General features: G+C 36.1%; 2 protein-coding genes across 2 annotated transcripts; both read right to left on the bottom strand.

The window, feature by feature from the left end:
* Window positions 1–2,630: 2,630 nt before the first annotated feature.
* LOC108667065 lies at window positions 2,631–5,914 on the bottom strand. Its single transcript, XM_047883120.1, has 5 exons — window positions 5,804–5,914; window positions 5,176–5,322; window positions 4,626–4,758; window positions 4,063–4,235; window positions 2,631–2,789 (listed from the first exon to the last, which is right to left on the bottom strand). The coding sequence occupies exons 3-5, from the start codon at window positions 4,720–4,722 to the stop codon at window positions 2,631–2,633; spliced, it is 429 nt and encodes a 142-aa protein (XP_047739076.1). The 5' UTR covers window positions 4,723–4,758; window positions 5,176–5,322; window positions 5,804–5,914.
* Window positions 5,915–6,778: 864 nt separating this feature from the next.
* Window positions 6,779–11,611, bottom strand: LOC125177542. The gene is made up of 5 exons (XM_018154046.2): window positions 11,394–11,611; window positions 9,623–9,729; window positions 8,632–8,745; window positions 7,110–7,262; window positions 6,779–6,919 (listed from the first exon to the last, which is right to left on the bottom strand). The coding sequence occupies exons 1-5, from the start codon at window positions 11,557–11,559 to the stop codon at window positions 6,779–6,781; spliced, it is 681 nt and encodes a 226-aa protein (XP_018009535.2). The 5' UTR covers window positions 11,560–11,611.
* Between the last annotated feature and the right edge of the window lie 1,586 nt (window positions 11,612–13,197).

Here is a 13,197-nt window from a genome sequence, read left to right as displayed (position 1 = left end):
AAATATAACTCAGTACTCACTGCAGTGAGTGACAGAGAGCGCATTTTCTCGTCGACGAAAACGTGAAGTCACGGACAGAAAGATGGACGGACGGACATGACGAGCACAATAGCGCTTTTTTCCATAAATGAGAAAATGCGCTAAAAATTGATACCAGAAGTTCACGCCTACATTTCTTACGGACAATTTGTTACTTAGATTTGGTATAACTAGACATGAACATATACTCTCGCACTGAAAACAATCTATTAATAAAAGACATATATGAAAAATTATATTCCCACATATACATCCTTTAATAATCTAATTACAAAAAATATTTTACCTCTATAGTGTGAAATCTCAATCTGCCCACTGTGTTTTATAAAGATTTTGGCGTTGGTTTTCAGAAGAGTGTTGAATGCAGTTTGCTTTTCCGCAGTGTTTACGAACATTGTGTTCGGCATCAAAGACAGGAACATGAATAAGATTGGAATTTTTCCGCGGAAGTTTTCTTTGAATTTTCAGCGAGAGCGGACCAACAGATTTATTATTATGCAAATTAGTATCTGAAAACAAATTTCATACTTTATTTTGGAATTATTAATTTTTTGTTGCAGCGAGGGAATAATCATCAATTGCTAATATGTGTCCCCAACATTATCCGGTGCTTCTTAATTTATATATAACTACTTAGATTGTACAATGATTTCGAAGCTGCTTTAATTATAGCTGAAATTTTCGGCAGGTCAAGCGCGACTAGTCAGAATCACCTTGCCGACTTTCAACGACTTAATAGTCCCCTGATAGTATGACAAGTGTGGGCTTGGCCAAGTCTAGCGAGCCTGCAAGCTGCTAAAGAGCTGCACTTCGGGCCCATAGCATAAGGCCCCGGGAAGACGCCTCCTAGCTGGACGCTATAGCACGCGCATTATAGACGCCTCCTAGCTGGACGCTATAGCATAGACATATATGAAAAATTATATTCCCACATATACATCCTTTAATAATCTAATTACAAAAAATATTTTACCTCTATAGTGTGAAATCTCAATCTGCTCACTGTGTTTTATAAAGATTTTGGCGTTGGTTTTCAGAAGAGTGTTGAATGCAGTTTGCTTTTCCGCAGGGTTTACTAACATTTCATTCGGCATCAAAGTCAGGTACATCGTACATGAATCCGATTGGAACATTTTCTCGGAAGTTGGCATTGAATTTCCAGCAAGGAAAGACCAACAGATTTAGTATTATGCAAATAAGTATCTGAAAAAATTTCATACTTAATTTTTTATAATTAATTTGTTCGTTGCAGCGAGGTAATGATCATCAATTGCTAATATGTTTCCCCCAACATTATCTGGTGCTTCTTAACTTATATATAATTTAGATTGTACAATGATTTTGAAACAGCTTCTATGATAGCTGAAATTTTGGGCAGGACAAGCTGCAGTTTTGTACAGCAGTTCATATCATTTATGTCACTATAATTTTTATTAAGAATAGCAAGTATCACCCATGATTCTCCGCATGACTCGTTACACTCGGCATAATTAAAGTTGATCTGCTCAAACGCCCAATTAAAAACTAGCGACTATTCAGAATCACCTTGCCGACTTTCAACGACTTTATAGTCTCCTGATAGTATGACAAGTGTGGGCTTGGCCAAGTTTAGCGAGCCTGCAAGCTGCTAAGGAGCTGCACTTCAGGCCCAAAGCATATAAGGCCCCGGGAAGACGCCTCCTAGCTGGACAATATATAGCTCGCGTATTATAGACGCCTCCTAGCTGGACGGACGCTATANGACGCTATAGCACGCGCATTACAGACGCCTCCTAGCTGGACGCTATAGCACGCGCATTATAGACGCCTCCTAGCTGGACGCTATAGCACGCGCATTATAGACGCCTCCTAGCTGGACGCTATAGCACGCGCAATATAGACGCCTCCTAGCTGGACGTTATAGCTTGCGCATTATAGACGCCTCCTAGCTGGACGCTATAGCACGCCCATGCAACGTCTGTACAATTAAGAATCCAGTGGTACATCTCCGTATAAATGCGGGCTTCTTTTCGGTATCAATTCACTTCACATGCAAAAAAAGCATATCATTCATCAAAGCAAGCTTATAAATGCGATCGTTTTATTAATCAGTTGATATAATTACGAAATTTGTTTAATCAAGGACCCCTTAATAGTCATGTACTGTGGCGGGATACCACCATGGTACTTGCAGAGTACCACCAACTAATGCTAAATATTAGCTGTTAATAAGTTGTATTAGTTGCATTCAAAAGGAAATTCCAAGGAAATGTCTGACGAATAATTTTATTCATCGTTGATTTATATCCATATTACTGCATTTCCAATTGATGGAGCTAGTCTCTGAAACGTTTTCAATAGTGAATATAGTAAAGTTTCTGCCTAGGTTTTTCTTTGCTGTTAAATTCTTGGTACATTTGAGATTTAAAATCAGTTGCCGACCGCAACGAAGATCTCAAACTTATAATTATTTGATCAATGATGAATTTATAACTGATGGTCATGAATTTATAACATGATGGTCATAACTGATGGTCATGAATTTATAACATGATGGTCATAACTGATGGTCATGAATTTTATATGCTGTTCGACGAGAAATTGGCATTCACTTACTGACAGTCACGCAGGGTGCCGTGACATCTTTTCTGGGTCCCACAGATCTGTTGTGTTGGCGAGAAGCAGTGCATAGCTTCAGCAGTCGTATAGTGCGCGCAATTTTGCGAACATGACATCCGTTCGTTCATGTCACTCTCAAGCTCCAAGTGGCCCTGGCATAAAGATTCTCACAATTAAATAAAGGGCATTGAATTCTGAATCATACAAATAAATAAAATTATTTTCTTTCAGTTATTCTTTTCAGTTACAATCATTCTTAATTCTTATCTCGCTCAAAGTATAATTTATTGGATTGCAGTTTAACTTTTGCTATCAGATTGTTCTTTTAACATGCCAGATTCTCGTTCACTGCTAGAGTTTCGCGCATAAAATTTTCCGCCAATCAGTATCATTTCACGGCAGCGCGTGAGTCAAAAATTTGTTAAGCGACCATGCAGAGACAGGAGTGCTCCTCGGCAGTGCTCAGAGCCGGTACATTACCTGAGCTATTTTTATAACGAAGACATTAGATACTTTTGACTTTATACAAATAATCACAGCAAATCCAGATTGAGTTAATGATAGATAACGATAGGGTCATTATGAATGTGGAGAAATGTGCTGCTATTCAATGAAAATCGAAGTCAGCGCGGTTGGGGACGGTTGAGTAAAAATTGGTTGTGGACCGTTGAGTATTACGGCTGTCAGTATAACTAGATATTCTTTTCAATGTAATCAAGCTGTATCAAGTATATGAACTTCAGATAAGCGCATCGCCTTCAATGGCGAACGATTCAATGCTGTAGTATGAAAATTCCAGCCAATTGCTTTTCATTTGGTATGAATAACAGTAAAATATATGAGAAAAACTTTTAAATTGTCGTGCATGTATAGAATTATGAGAATGTCAGCTCCATGTTCTGATGTCCTCGAGTTCATTAAGATTCACTTATAAATAAATATTTATTTGTATTGGTAACATGTCACACTACTTTCAATTAAATTTTGCATTGTGAATATGACCAATACAAATCGAACACGAACTCGATAATATATATGCGGTAATGTCTTATTGCTCTAAAAACATCTAGTAGATCTAGTTACATGATCGATGTACCTATTATTCCGTCTAGTTATGAATTGCTTTATGAACTACTGATGTTTCCACCTTCGGTTTTAATTTAATTTGAATATGCAGCAAATTCCTGATATCCATATTCTACGTTCATGTCGATTTTTTTTGCTTTTTTCCATAAATGAGAAAATGCGCTAAAAAGGCGCTATTGTGCTCGTCATGTCCGTCCGTCCGTCTGTCTGTCCGTGACTTCACGGACTGACGAGAAAATGCGCTCTGTCACTCACTGCAGTGAGTACTGATCTAATTTTTAATTTATATTTTGTTTTCATAAATGAATATAAAGCTTTCATAAATGCATGCTGATTAACCTGAAGAAGTTCAGTGAACATTTCGTATGTCTCCCCGAGCTTGTGGTTTACTGGATCACATCGAGAGAAGGAGTTCGAGGCACGAGATGTGCACTTCAGAGCTGTCTTGGTGAGGCTATAGATAAAGTGGTCATAGAGCTTCCGTGCTGCTGCCATTTCTGTTTCGAACCTTCCTGAAATTTTAAAACAAATGTTAAATTACAAATAATTTAGAATTTTATGATTGGCATAACTTTTTGCCAATTGTTCTTTTTCTACGGCAGTCGTAGCTGCAGCTGGAAGTGTCGTATATAGCCAGAAGTTTATTGAATTTTATCTATCTAATCTTTATTTTTTATAAATTTATCTGTTTGCTGTTGCCCTGTCTTTCCGTTTGCTTGAAAAGCGATGCTAATATTTATTTTTTTATGTGCTCCCTGCATTTTTTATCATGGTATTTTATACAAATTTTGCCATAGTACTCTGGTTTTTAATAAGAATTTTTTTCATATATCTTGATTTCCTGGATAAAGATCTTGCAGAATTATCGAAATTAAAGTCAACTTAAATTCTGATGTCCGAACCTAATCCAGACTTGGCCAGGATCTCGTAGGCTGAAACGATCATGACCAAACCTCTTGCATGGGTGAGGGTCACGTGGGAGAACAATTTGAAAAGCATTTGTTGGCTGCTTTGATCCAAGAAGCACGAGTAGTACTGAAAATCAAGAGGATCGGGTTTGTTGTATAATGGACATCAGAATCGTTGCACTTCAGGCTGTGAGGAACGACGCTTACTTTGTATGGAAAACTATTTGAAGTGGCAACATTCTTCTCTCACTCGAGATAATCGGGATCTGAATTAATTTAAAAAATTATTACGAGACAAAGCATTTTACTGAAAATGGCCAAATGAGGCCAACGTTTCAAACATGTTAAATTCTAGGGCAATTGATTTTGCAGCTCGTTAGGTATAACTTAAGTAATCCTTTAACCATTACGTTTATAAAAAATTATGTCATGACGAGTTATTTGAACGGCGTTTTTGAGAATCAAGGACTTCAATGTGAAGCCATATAAGAATGAACATATTCAAATTTATGAAATATCTGTCTTTTAGCGGCTATTGTCTCACCTTGGCAGCTTGTTCCAGAACGTCTAGGGTGCCTAGTACGTTTTCTCTTCTGATACGACTTGATCTTACTGAATGTTTTTTAACGGAAAAATTTTCGTTGTTTTGTTCAACGAATCGTCCACCCCATTTGTTCTTCACAAAACCCCGCTGAAAAAATAACGATTCAATGCTTCAATGACAATTCTACTTAGAAAATATTCTAGAATAAATTTTCTACTCACGCATGAAGTTTGTTGTTCGACCAGTCAAAGTTTTTTGGCATTGATGTAAATAGTCTCTTTCAATCAAATTAAAATTTCATATTATCAAATGATTTTCTAATTTTCTCTGATCTGCAATGTTTCTATTCTTTTAGACAAGGTAAAATTTTTGCACACCGCGTCTATATATATCTGATGGTATTTTTCTAATGGTAACCCTTCAGATATCAGATGGTATATCTGATGAAAACCCTTCTAAATCCATCAGTTTGAACAGTTGCATATTCCAGCATTTGACTTCAGTCTATCCGAGTACTTGTTAGTCGTGGATACTAACTTATATATTAGCTATTTTCTGCAAAATATTTTTGCACAAATCAACCATCAATTAAGCCAAATGAATAATAGCTCTAAATGGAAATCCTTACATTGAAAATGATTTCAAGATTCCTGTAAACCTGAGGCTTCTTGACAATCTTCCTTTTAAAACGTCCCGTCTTCGCAGAAAGTTCATCCGCAGACTTGTGGAGGACCTCCTCTGTGCGNTGGCTTATATCCAGAGCTTATCTGGCTTTGCAAACATGGCAATAACAGAAATCGAGCAACGTAATGTCAATAAAACATGGGTCGACACTCAGCGGTAACTCTACATAATTCACCTTTCCTCAGTAAAAACCGTATAATGCTGTTCAGAACTAAAATTACCACATAAGTAATAAGAAGCTGTTTCGAATGTTCCGGTTCAGATTGTTAAAAAAACAGATTGTTAGTATTGATGGCCAGCGACATTATTTCTATGAGAACTTGATTGGCATTGACGTTAGAAGTTTAACGCAACATCAAAACCCTTATTTAAACTCAACAACTTAAATATTAAGTAGACTCGAGACCTTGAATTTGCACCAGTGTGTGTCCGAGTCTTGCGATCGAAAGCTAGTGATTTTTTCTGTTAAAACTTGGTATAATGATGTTTTATGTGAAGAGCACACGAATGTTATTCTATTTACCACAGCAGCACAATCACAAAAATTTAGGTCCTTAATGATAATATTACAGAAAGTGGGTAGCCAGAAGCGAATGTGACCCAGCCCTGTAATAGGATAGTTTTGTCTATAATATAGGAAATGTTTAATTTCCTCATGTGTTGACATTTTTCCCTCCGTGTTCCCTTGATGAAGTTGTTTCCCTCCGTGATGTTGACAACTTCATCAAGGCCGGTCGAGAACCTACTTATACGCACGGTTAAAGTAATTGCCACTCGGCAACCAACCTGACAAACGATAAATAATAAATATCTGGAACCATAACGTAACGTAAAACCGAAAGATAAATTAATCCGATTGTTCATCATAAAAATATTAGGCGATAAGAAAAACCCATTTCTAATCACAATCACAAAAAATTTAGGTGCTTAATGATAACCTTACCGAAAATGGGTAACCGGGAGCGACCATGCCATGAATGTTGATGAGTGTGTTCAAGATGGAGTTGTCATCGAACGCAACCGCATTTTTGGCGAAGTCAAGCCAAGTGTAGTTCTGAACCTGCTGGTTTTAAATTTCTCATCGTTCATAGTTTAGCGTAATGCACAAAAACGAAATGTCTAATTTTGTTAATAGGTACCTTCAAACGGAAAGAAATGACGCCTGAGCAAATGTGATAAATTTCTCCTTAAAATAGGGTGGCACATGATTAAAATAATAAAAGATTCAATGCAATATAATCTGATTGAACCTCATCGACGTGTTCTCTTAACAGTGCGAAACGCATGTAGTAAGAGTTGATTTTGCGCGTGTAGCTCCTGAGAGTTAAGGCTTCTTGCGAGCTGCGCAGCAGAATGGGTATACCTCTGCGTAGCTCCTCAACCGTATCCTGTATACCCTGCACCTGAAATGCGAAGCTTAGCACGTAAGTAAATATATTTCATGAATAATTTAAAAACGAAGAAATATTTCTGGAGACAAAAATTATTAAAATAAAAATTATTCAATACTTCTGGAGCCAGAATACACGTATATAGTTAGATAAAATAAATCAAACGTTACAACTATACATATAAGCGAGGTCAATTTATGTGCAGAGAATCTATTTTAAGTTATATGAACAATAATCATTTGGCACTTTTATGAATAATCATTCTTTTGAAACTATCTGAGCAATCATTCGATAAAAATTATCTTGGAAATCTTGCAATTGAAATCGTCGGGACAATCATTCTATTTGAATTATCTTTGCAATCATTCAAGTGAAATCCTCTAGACAATATTTCTATTGAAGTTAACTATAGGAAAGCATTCTGTTGAAGTTATCTGGGTAATTATTTTGCTTAAAATATCCTGACAAGCATACTATTGATATCATCTGGACTATCATTCTATTGAAATTATCTCTAGACAATAATTTAATTGGAATTATCTCTGCTATCATTCTGTTGAAACTATCTATTGAAATCATCAGGAATATCATTCTGTTGGAATTACCTGGAAAATCATTCTATTGATATTATCTGGGCAATTATTCCGTAGGAATTATCAAGACAATCATTCTGTTAGAATTATCATTAAATTCATTCTACTGAAATTATCTGGACAATCGTTCTTTTGAAATTATCTGGACAATCGTTTTGATGGAATTATCTGGAAATCAAATCTCCCATTATATGTGCAAAAAAAAAATAAAACAGAATCAACCTGGCAAAATAATATTCATGGTTGAGTTCAAATAAAATTTGCCTCAGATTTACATTAAAACTTAATGCTTGGTTTTTCCGTGCCTTTTTTATTTATTTTTTCATGATTTCTAACACAATCTGTTTCTAACCAAAGCGGACACCTTCTAATAATTATATGCATCTATACATCCATGCGACAACATTTATGATCGCTTTTAGTCACCGACATGTGGAACAGCCACCCTGATAGCATCGTTGACGCTCCGAGTATGAACATCTTCAAGAACAGACTGGACGAAGCTATGCAGGAGCATATGTTCAGTCTTAAAATGCCTAGCACCTTACGGACCAGGCAATAAGTCCAGCAGCTATCTCAATCAATCGTCAGTTATGGAAAGATCGGGTTCCAAAGGCCGGATTCCTTGTGGAATCAAGTCACGAAAGGTACAAGAATCGGCAACCGGCCATGGGCCTATTTCTTCAGTGCCGACACTTCTATTCTACTCTATTCTATTCTATTCTATTCTGTTCTATTCTATTCTATTCTATTCTGTTCTATTCTATTCTATATAAATAGACTCTAACCCTTGCTTCCAGCTGGTCGAAGCGCCGTGTGAATTCCTGGTGTAAAGCCAAAGCCGCGCGATCGATGTCCGAAACGAAGTCGAGGTCGCCGAAGGGACTCGACCCGCCGGAAATCTGAATTCAAACTCAAATTTGAATATTTGAATTTGCTCTGATGTTATTATGTACTCGTAGATTAAAATCCTCATAAATAGTAATTTTAAGGCAAATAAAATTTATGTCAAATCGTTTGGTTTTTGGTTTATGCTATCCTCCCCTGAAATTTGAAATTATCTGCTCTCTTCCATTAATTAGTTTATTAAATTTACTTGAAGAAGAGCAAATTTTGTAAAGAAACTATAGACTGTAACTCAACCTATAGTGTTCAGTATCGTGTCTTGTTGCACCTAGAAGCTGCTTAAGTGTTGGTAGTTTGGAAATATTGAAGGAAAATGATCACTATATGATACAAAATTTACTCTGTTGTTTGAAGCATTGGATTGAAAATGTATGCGGATTAGTTAAACGCTTATATATAATATTTTTTTTTAAACCAGATGTTCTGTTTTCAGTGGATGAATAATAAAGTTTTGCAAAACTGCATTGGGATTGGAAAATATAACTTTGAATTCATTCGGTTAAAATTTTATAACGTATTTCATTTTTATATGATGTATTTTTATATGACGTAGTTTACATTATTATTGCTGGAAAGATGTTTCGTACAAAAATTCGAACAAAAATTCCAGCACTCTCTAGCAGGGTTAAAGTGCAGTTAAAAGCTGAGTGCGGTTGGAAAGTTTTGAAACTCTGAGGGCTGAGCAAAAGAGTGATTTATAAGTTTGATGATAATGAGCTTTGACGAAAATTATGCCTTCAAAATAATATGACTTTTATTGACCTTAATTATTCATCCCTTACATTTCAAAACGTGTCTTCCCTTACATTTCAAAACCTGTTTTCCCTTACATTTCAAAACGTGCATTGATTCAGGGAATATTGAACTCTTTACCACATCGGAGATCCGGTTGACGAATTCGACCGTGCTCAGTATCATGCGCGGCACACTAAGCAAATTCATGATTCCATTGAGCGGTGCATCCCTTTTGACGAAACTTCCTGAAATATATAAGCCTTTTTAATTTGATGCGATTATTTTCTTTCTCATTATTTGCGCAATAAAACCCAGTGAACGGGACTCAACGTTGTTTTTATTCGTGTTCCTAAACAGAGAGGGGACAACTTTTTCACGCTGTTTATTATGTTTTTGAATGGCTTTAATTTTTTGCTCATGGATTTATAGCACTATTTACGTCAGGCCGTTCAGTCTCGGAGACATACCAATTAAAATTTTAGCTATGTGACTTTTTACTTCAGTCGTGTTATTAATGTGGTCGAGGAAAATCTGACTATGCCTGGCCAATATTTTATGACAACTGAGGATTTGAAATATATTGTCATATTGACAACCAATAATTTCTCATCTATGCCAGCCAATTCATTCATGCCCTAGTGGAGTTTCTTCAAACGAATGAGACGCCTGTCATGCATGGACAAGTTTCGTGTTTGTCGACTACCTAAAAGAACGAATGAGCTACACGTAAACGTAATAATAGTACTGAAAATGGTCTGCGTGTAACACGCATTAATTGCAATGAGCAAACTCAAAGCGCAAAGAATAAAAATAAATTCTCAATTTTTGACAATATTATCGTGATAAGAAAACTCGCTAAAGAAATAAGACTATAAAACTTAACAAGTGCAAAAGTTCCAGCAGCAATGACCATACCCATTTCAAAGGAAGCCTCAAATCGCCGGAGACTGAACTAAACGAGAGACGTCATTATTACGACTCAAATTCAAAGGCATTCGCAAAAATTGATTGTTTTCGAGTAGTGTTTTATGTATTAAAAAGTAAATAGATTTTTCACAATAACCGATTGCTTTTAAAGGCTTGCTAGTTTAATTAATTGGGAGTGGCGTAAGTGACTTATTGAGCGTGACTTATTGTGAGTGGCGACTTATTGGGAGTGGCGTAAGTGACTTAAAAACCGTAAAAAATGTTTTCACTGGGGTCCTACTAGCCGGCCGCCAAGTGAAAATAAACCGTTTCTCCGTTATTTTTTTCAGATTTTGTGCGGATTATAGTGTTATATTTGAATAAAAACGGCCATACGGTGTTTCATTTCTTGTGCCAGCCGGCCACTAGAAAACCGGTGAAACAGTGTGTTAAATTTTAATAAAAACGGCCATACGGTGTTTCTTTTTACGTGCCAGCCGGCCACTAGAAAAACGGTGATACCGTGTGCTAAATTTTAATAAAAACGGCCATGCGGTGTTTCTTTTTACGTGCCAGCCGGCCACTTGAATACGCGGTGAGACCATTTAACGGTGATTTTTCGTACAGTGATATGCATGCTTCCAAGTTGCAGACGTCATCGTTATTGTATTAGCTACATTATTATCCAAGAGTATTGTAAACGGCGTCTATAGAAATTATTCCAATGTATATATGGATAGTGCATGGGAGGCTTTGCCAGGCTATTGTAACTTCATTCATTTATGGATTGAACAATGAATAGTTTTTGCATGATACGATAATAATTGTGTCAACTGATTTTCGATTCAGGCTTGGATATTTCAGAATTCTCATTTGACTATTAAAATTGAAGTTCTCACTCCCGCTAGCTATAATATTTGTCTGACTTCAATTAACAATTCTTGAAAATGTTCAACAGCGTTACTAAAGCTATAAAAAATAATGATATTTTGATTTTTCGTACCTAGATCACGAATGCCGGTGCTGGTAGGAGACACAGGGCTCCCAGCGATATCGTCTCTAGTATTTCTATTGGCTAGTTTATTAGACTTATTTTCTAGACTTTCGCAATAATTGCTGGAAACGGCCAGCAAGATTACTGAGAGAGAGGCCCATGTGTGCCTTAACATCACAAATGTTTTGTGATAATTCTCTTCTAAATTACTTGACTGTCCGAAGGCAAACACCTGAAACAAATCATCAAAAGTCTCAATATTCATAACTTACTCATGACGATATTAGTCGTAATTTATTCAAACTAAATAAATATATATATGTATTTAGATATATATTATAGATGAAAAATAAACAGGAAAGAAGAAACTGAATATACATGGCCTCCTATCTTACACTGCAATGTTTATAGCTCTCAAGTCACGCGAGATAACTGCCTTCAATAATCTGGGCAGAAACACACTTGATTTCAATTAAATAGTACAAGTTTAATTAAGACAAGACTTAAACATACTTCGCATGCATGAATAATAAACTTCCTAAATCAACCGTTTCGATAAAAAATTTATTACTTTTATTGTTAAGAATGACGCAATGAACAATTAATTTATTGACGAGCAATATTTAAATCCGATGCTGGCATTTTTTTCCGGATATTCCATTTGAAACGGAAATAAATTTGCAAGGAAAATAATTCAGTGAGCTTCTAAATTCATTTAGCCAACATTGTTTCCTTCATCTTTCGAGATAATGTTTTCAAAATGAATATATTGCTAAACATTTATTATATTGATGCTGTGCAACGACTTTATTACAACCTGACTTCTTGCACTTAATATATCGAGAAAAATTACGAGCTCGAAGCTTGAATAAAAAAGTTCAACACTGATTGATAAAATTCTGATTTCATTCATTTCGCCTGCATAAATCCATCGCTATGAAAATTTAAATTTTAAATGAAATAAGTGTCTTAGATTGTCACCATAAAATTACAATTAAAATTGCAGGAAGCAAAATATTCCATCAAAAGCTATTAAATAAATTTTCTTAGCTTCATTCGTAGAGAATTTACATGAATGTTAATTCGAAGTCGAATGGTAGCTAAATGGATCAACCGAACTCTTCAGCGTGCTGATCAAAACTAGCACGTCGTCTGTCTCATCGAAAATAGAAAGCTGGCCCTATTCACGTTGTAATGAAGTCACTGAAGTCAGCTGTTTCCTGAACAAACAATTTAATTACGATTCATAGCTACGTAAATTCAGTAAGCCTTTACAATCAATTTGTTACAGTTCACTTGACTTTACTAAATTATTCTCATGATTTTATCGTTTAATGGTATTCATAAAAAGGTATCTCGGCAAAGTATTGTCGGAGATGCGGCGAGACTGCGCGTTTCGTTCAGACGAGTTGACGGCCGCCTCTTGGTTTCCTTAGTATTTGTTTGGGACATAGCAGTCCCAGGCCACGATGGATCGCCGCCTCTGATTATCGTTCATCCGGCTTCATTTGGGCCACCTGATGCACGATGCTGTTGCTTGCTTCTCGCCGCTGGTAGTGTTGCAGGGGAGGTCGATCTGGGATTGTGCTCAGGAACACGTCCTAGATAGCAGGAAAGACAGATTTTCGTCGACGCTGGATGGCTTGAATCGAGAAGAACACGAGAAATTTTTTACTGCAAAATGGGTTAATTTTTTCAAAATATTCAACTTTCAAAATTATAATAAATATTTATTCGCTTTGACTCTCTTTTCCACCATATTTTTAAGAACTTCTAGTTAGTATTCCGTATTTTTAAGAAGAAACTTTGCAAA

Source organism: Hyalella azteca, unplaced genomic scaffold (genome assembly GCF_000764305.2).
Source record: "Hyalella azteca isolate HAZT.00-mixed unplaced genomic scaffold, Hazt_2.0.2 contig12034, whole genome shotgun sequence".
Classification (NCBI taxonomy): domain Eukaryota; kingdom Metazoa; phylum Arthropoda; class Malacostraca; order Amphipoda; family Hyalellidae; genus Hyalella; species Hyalella azteca.
The sequence above is the reverse complement of the archived record's forward strand: the minus strand, read 5'-3'. Positions and strand labels throughout refer to the sequence as shown.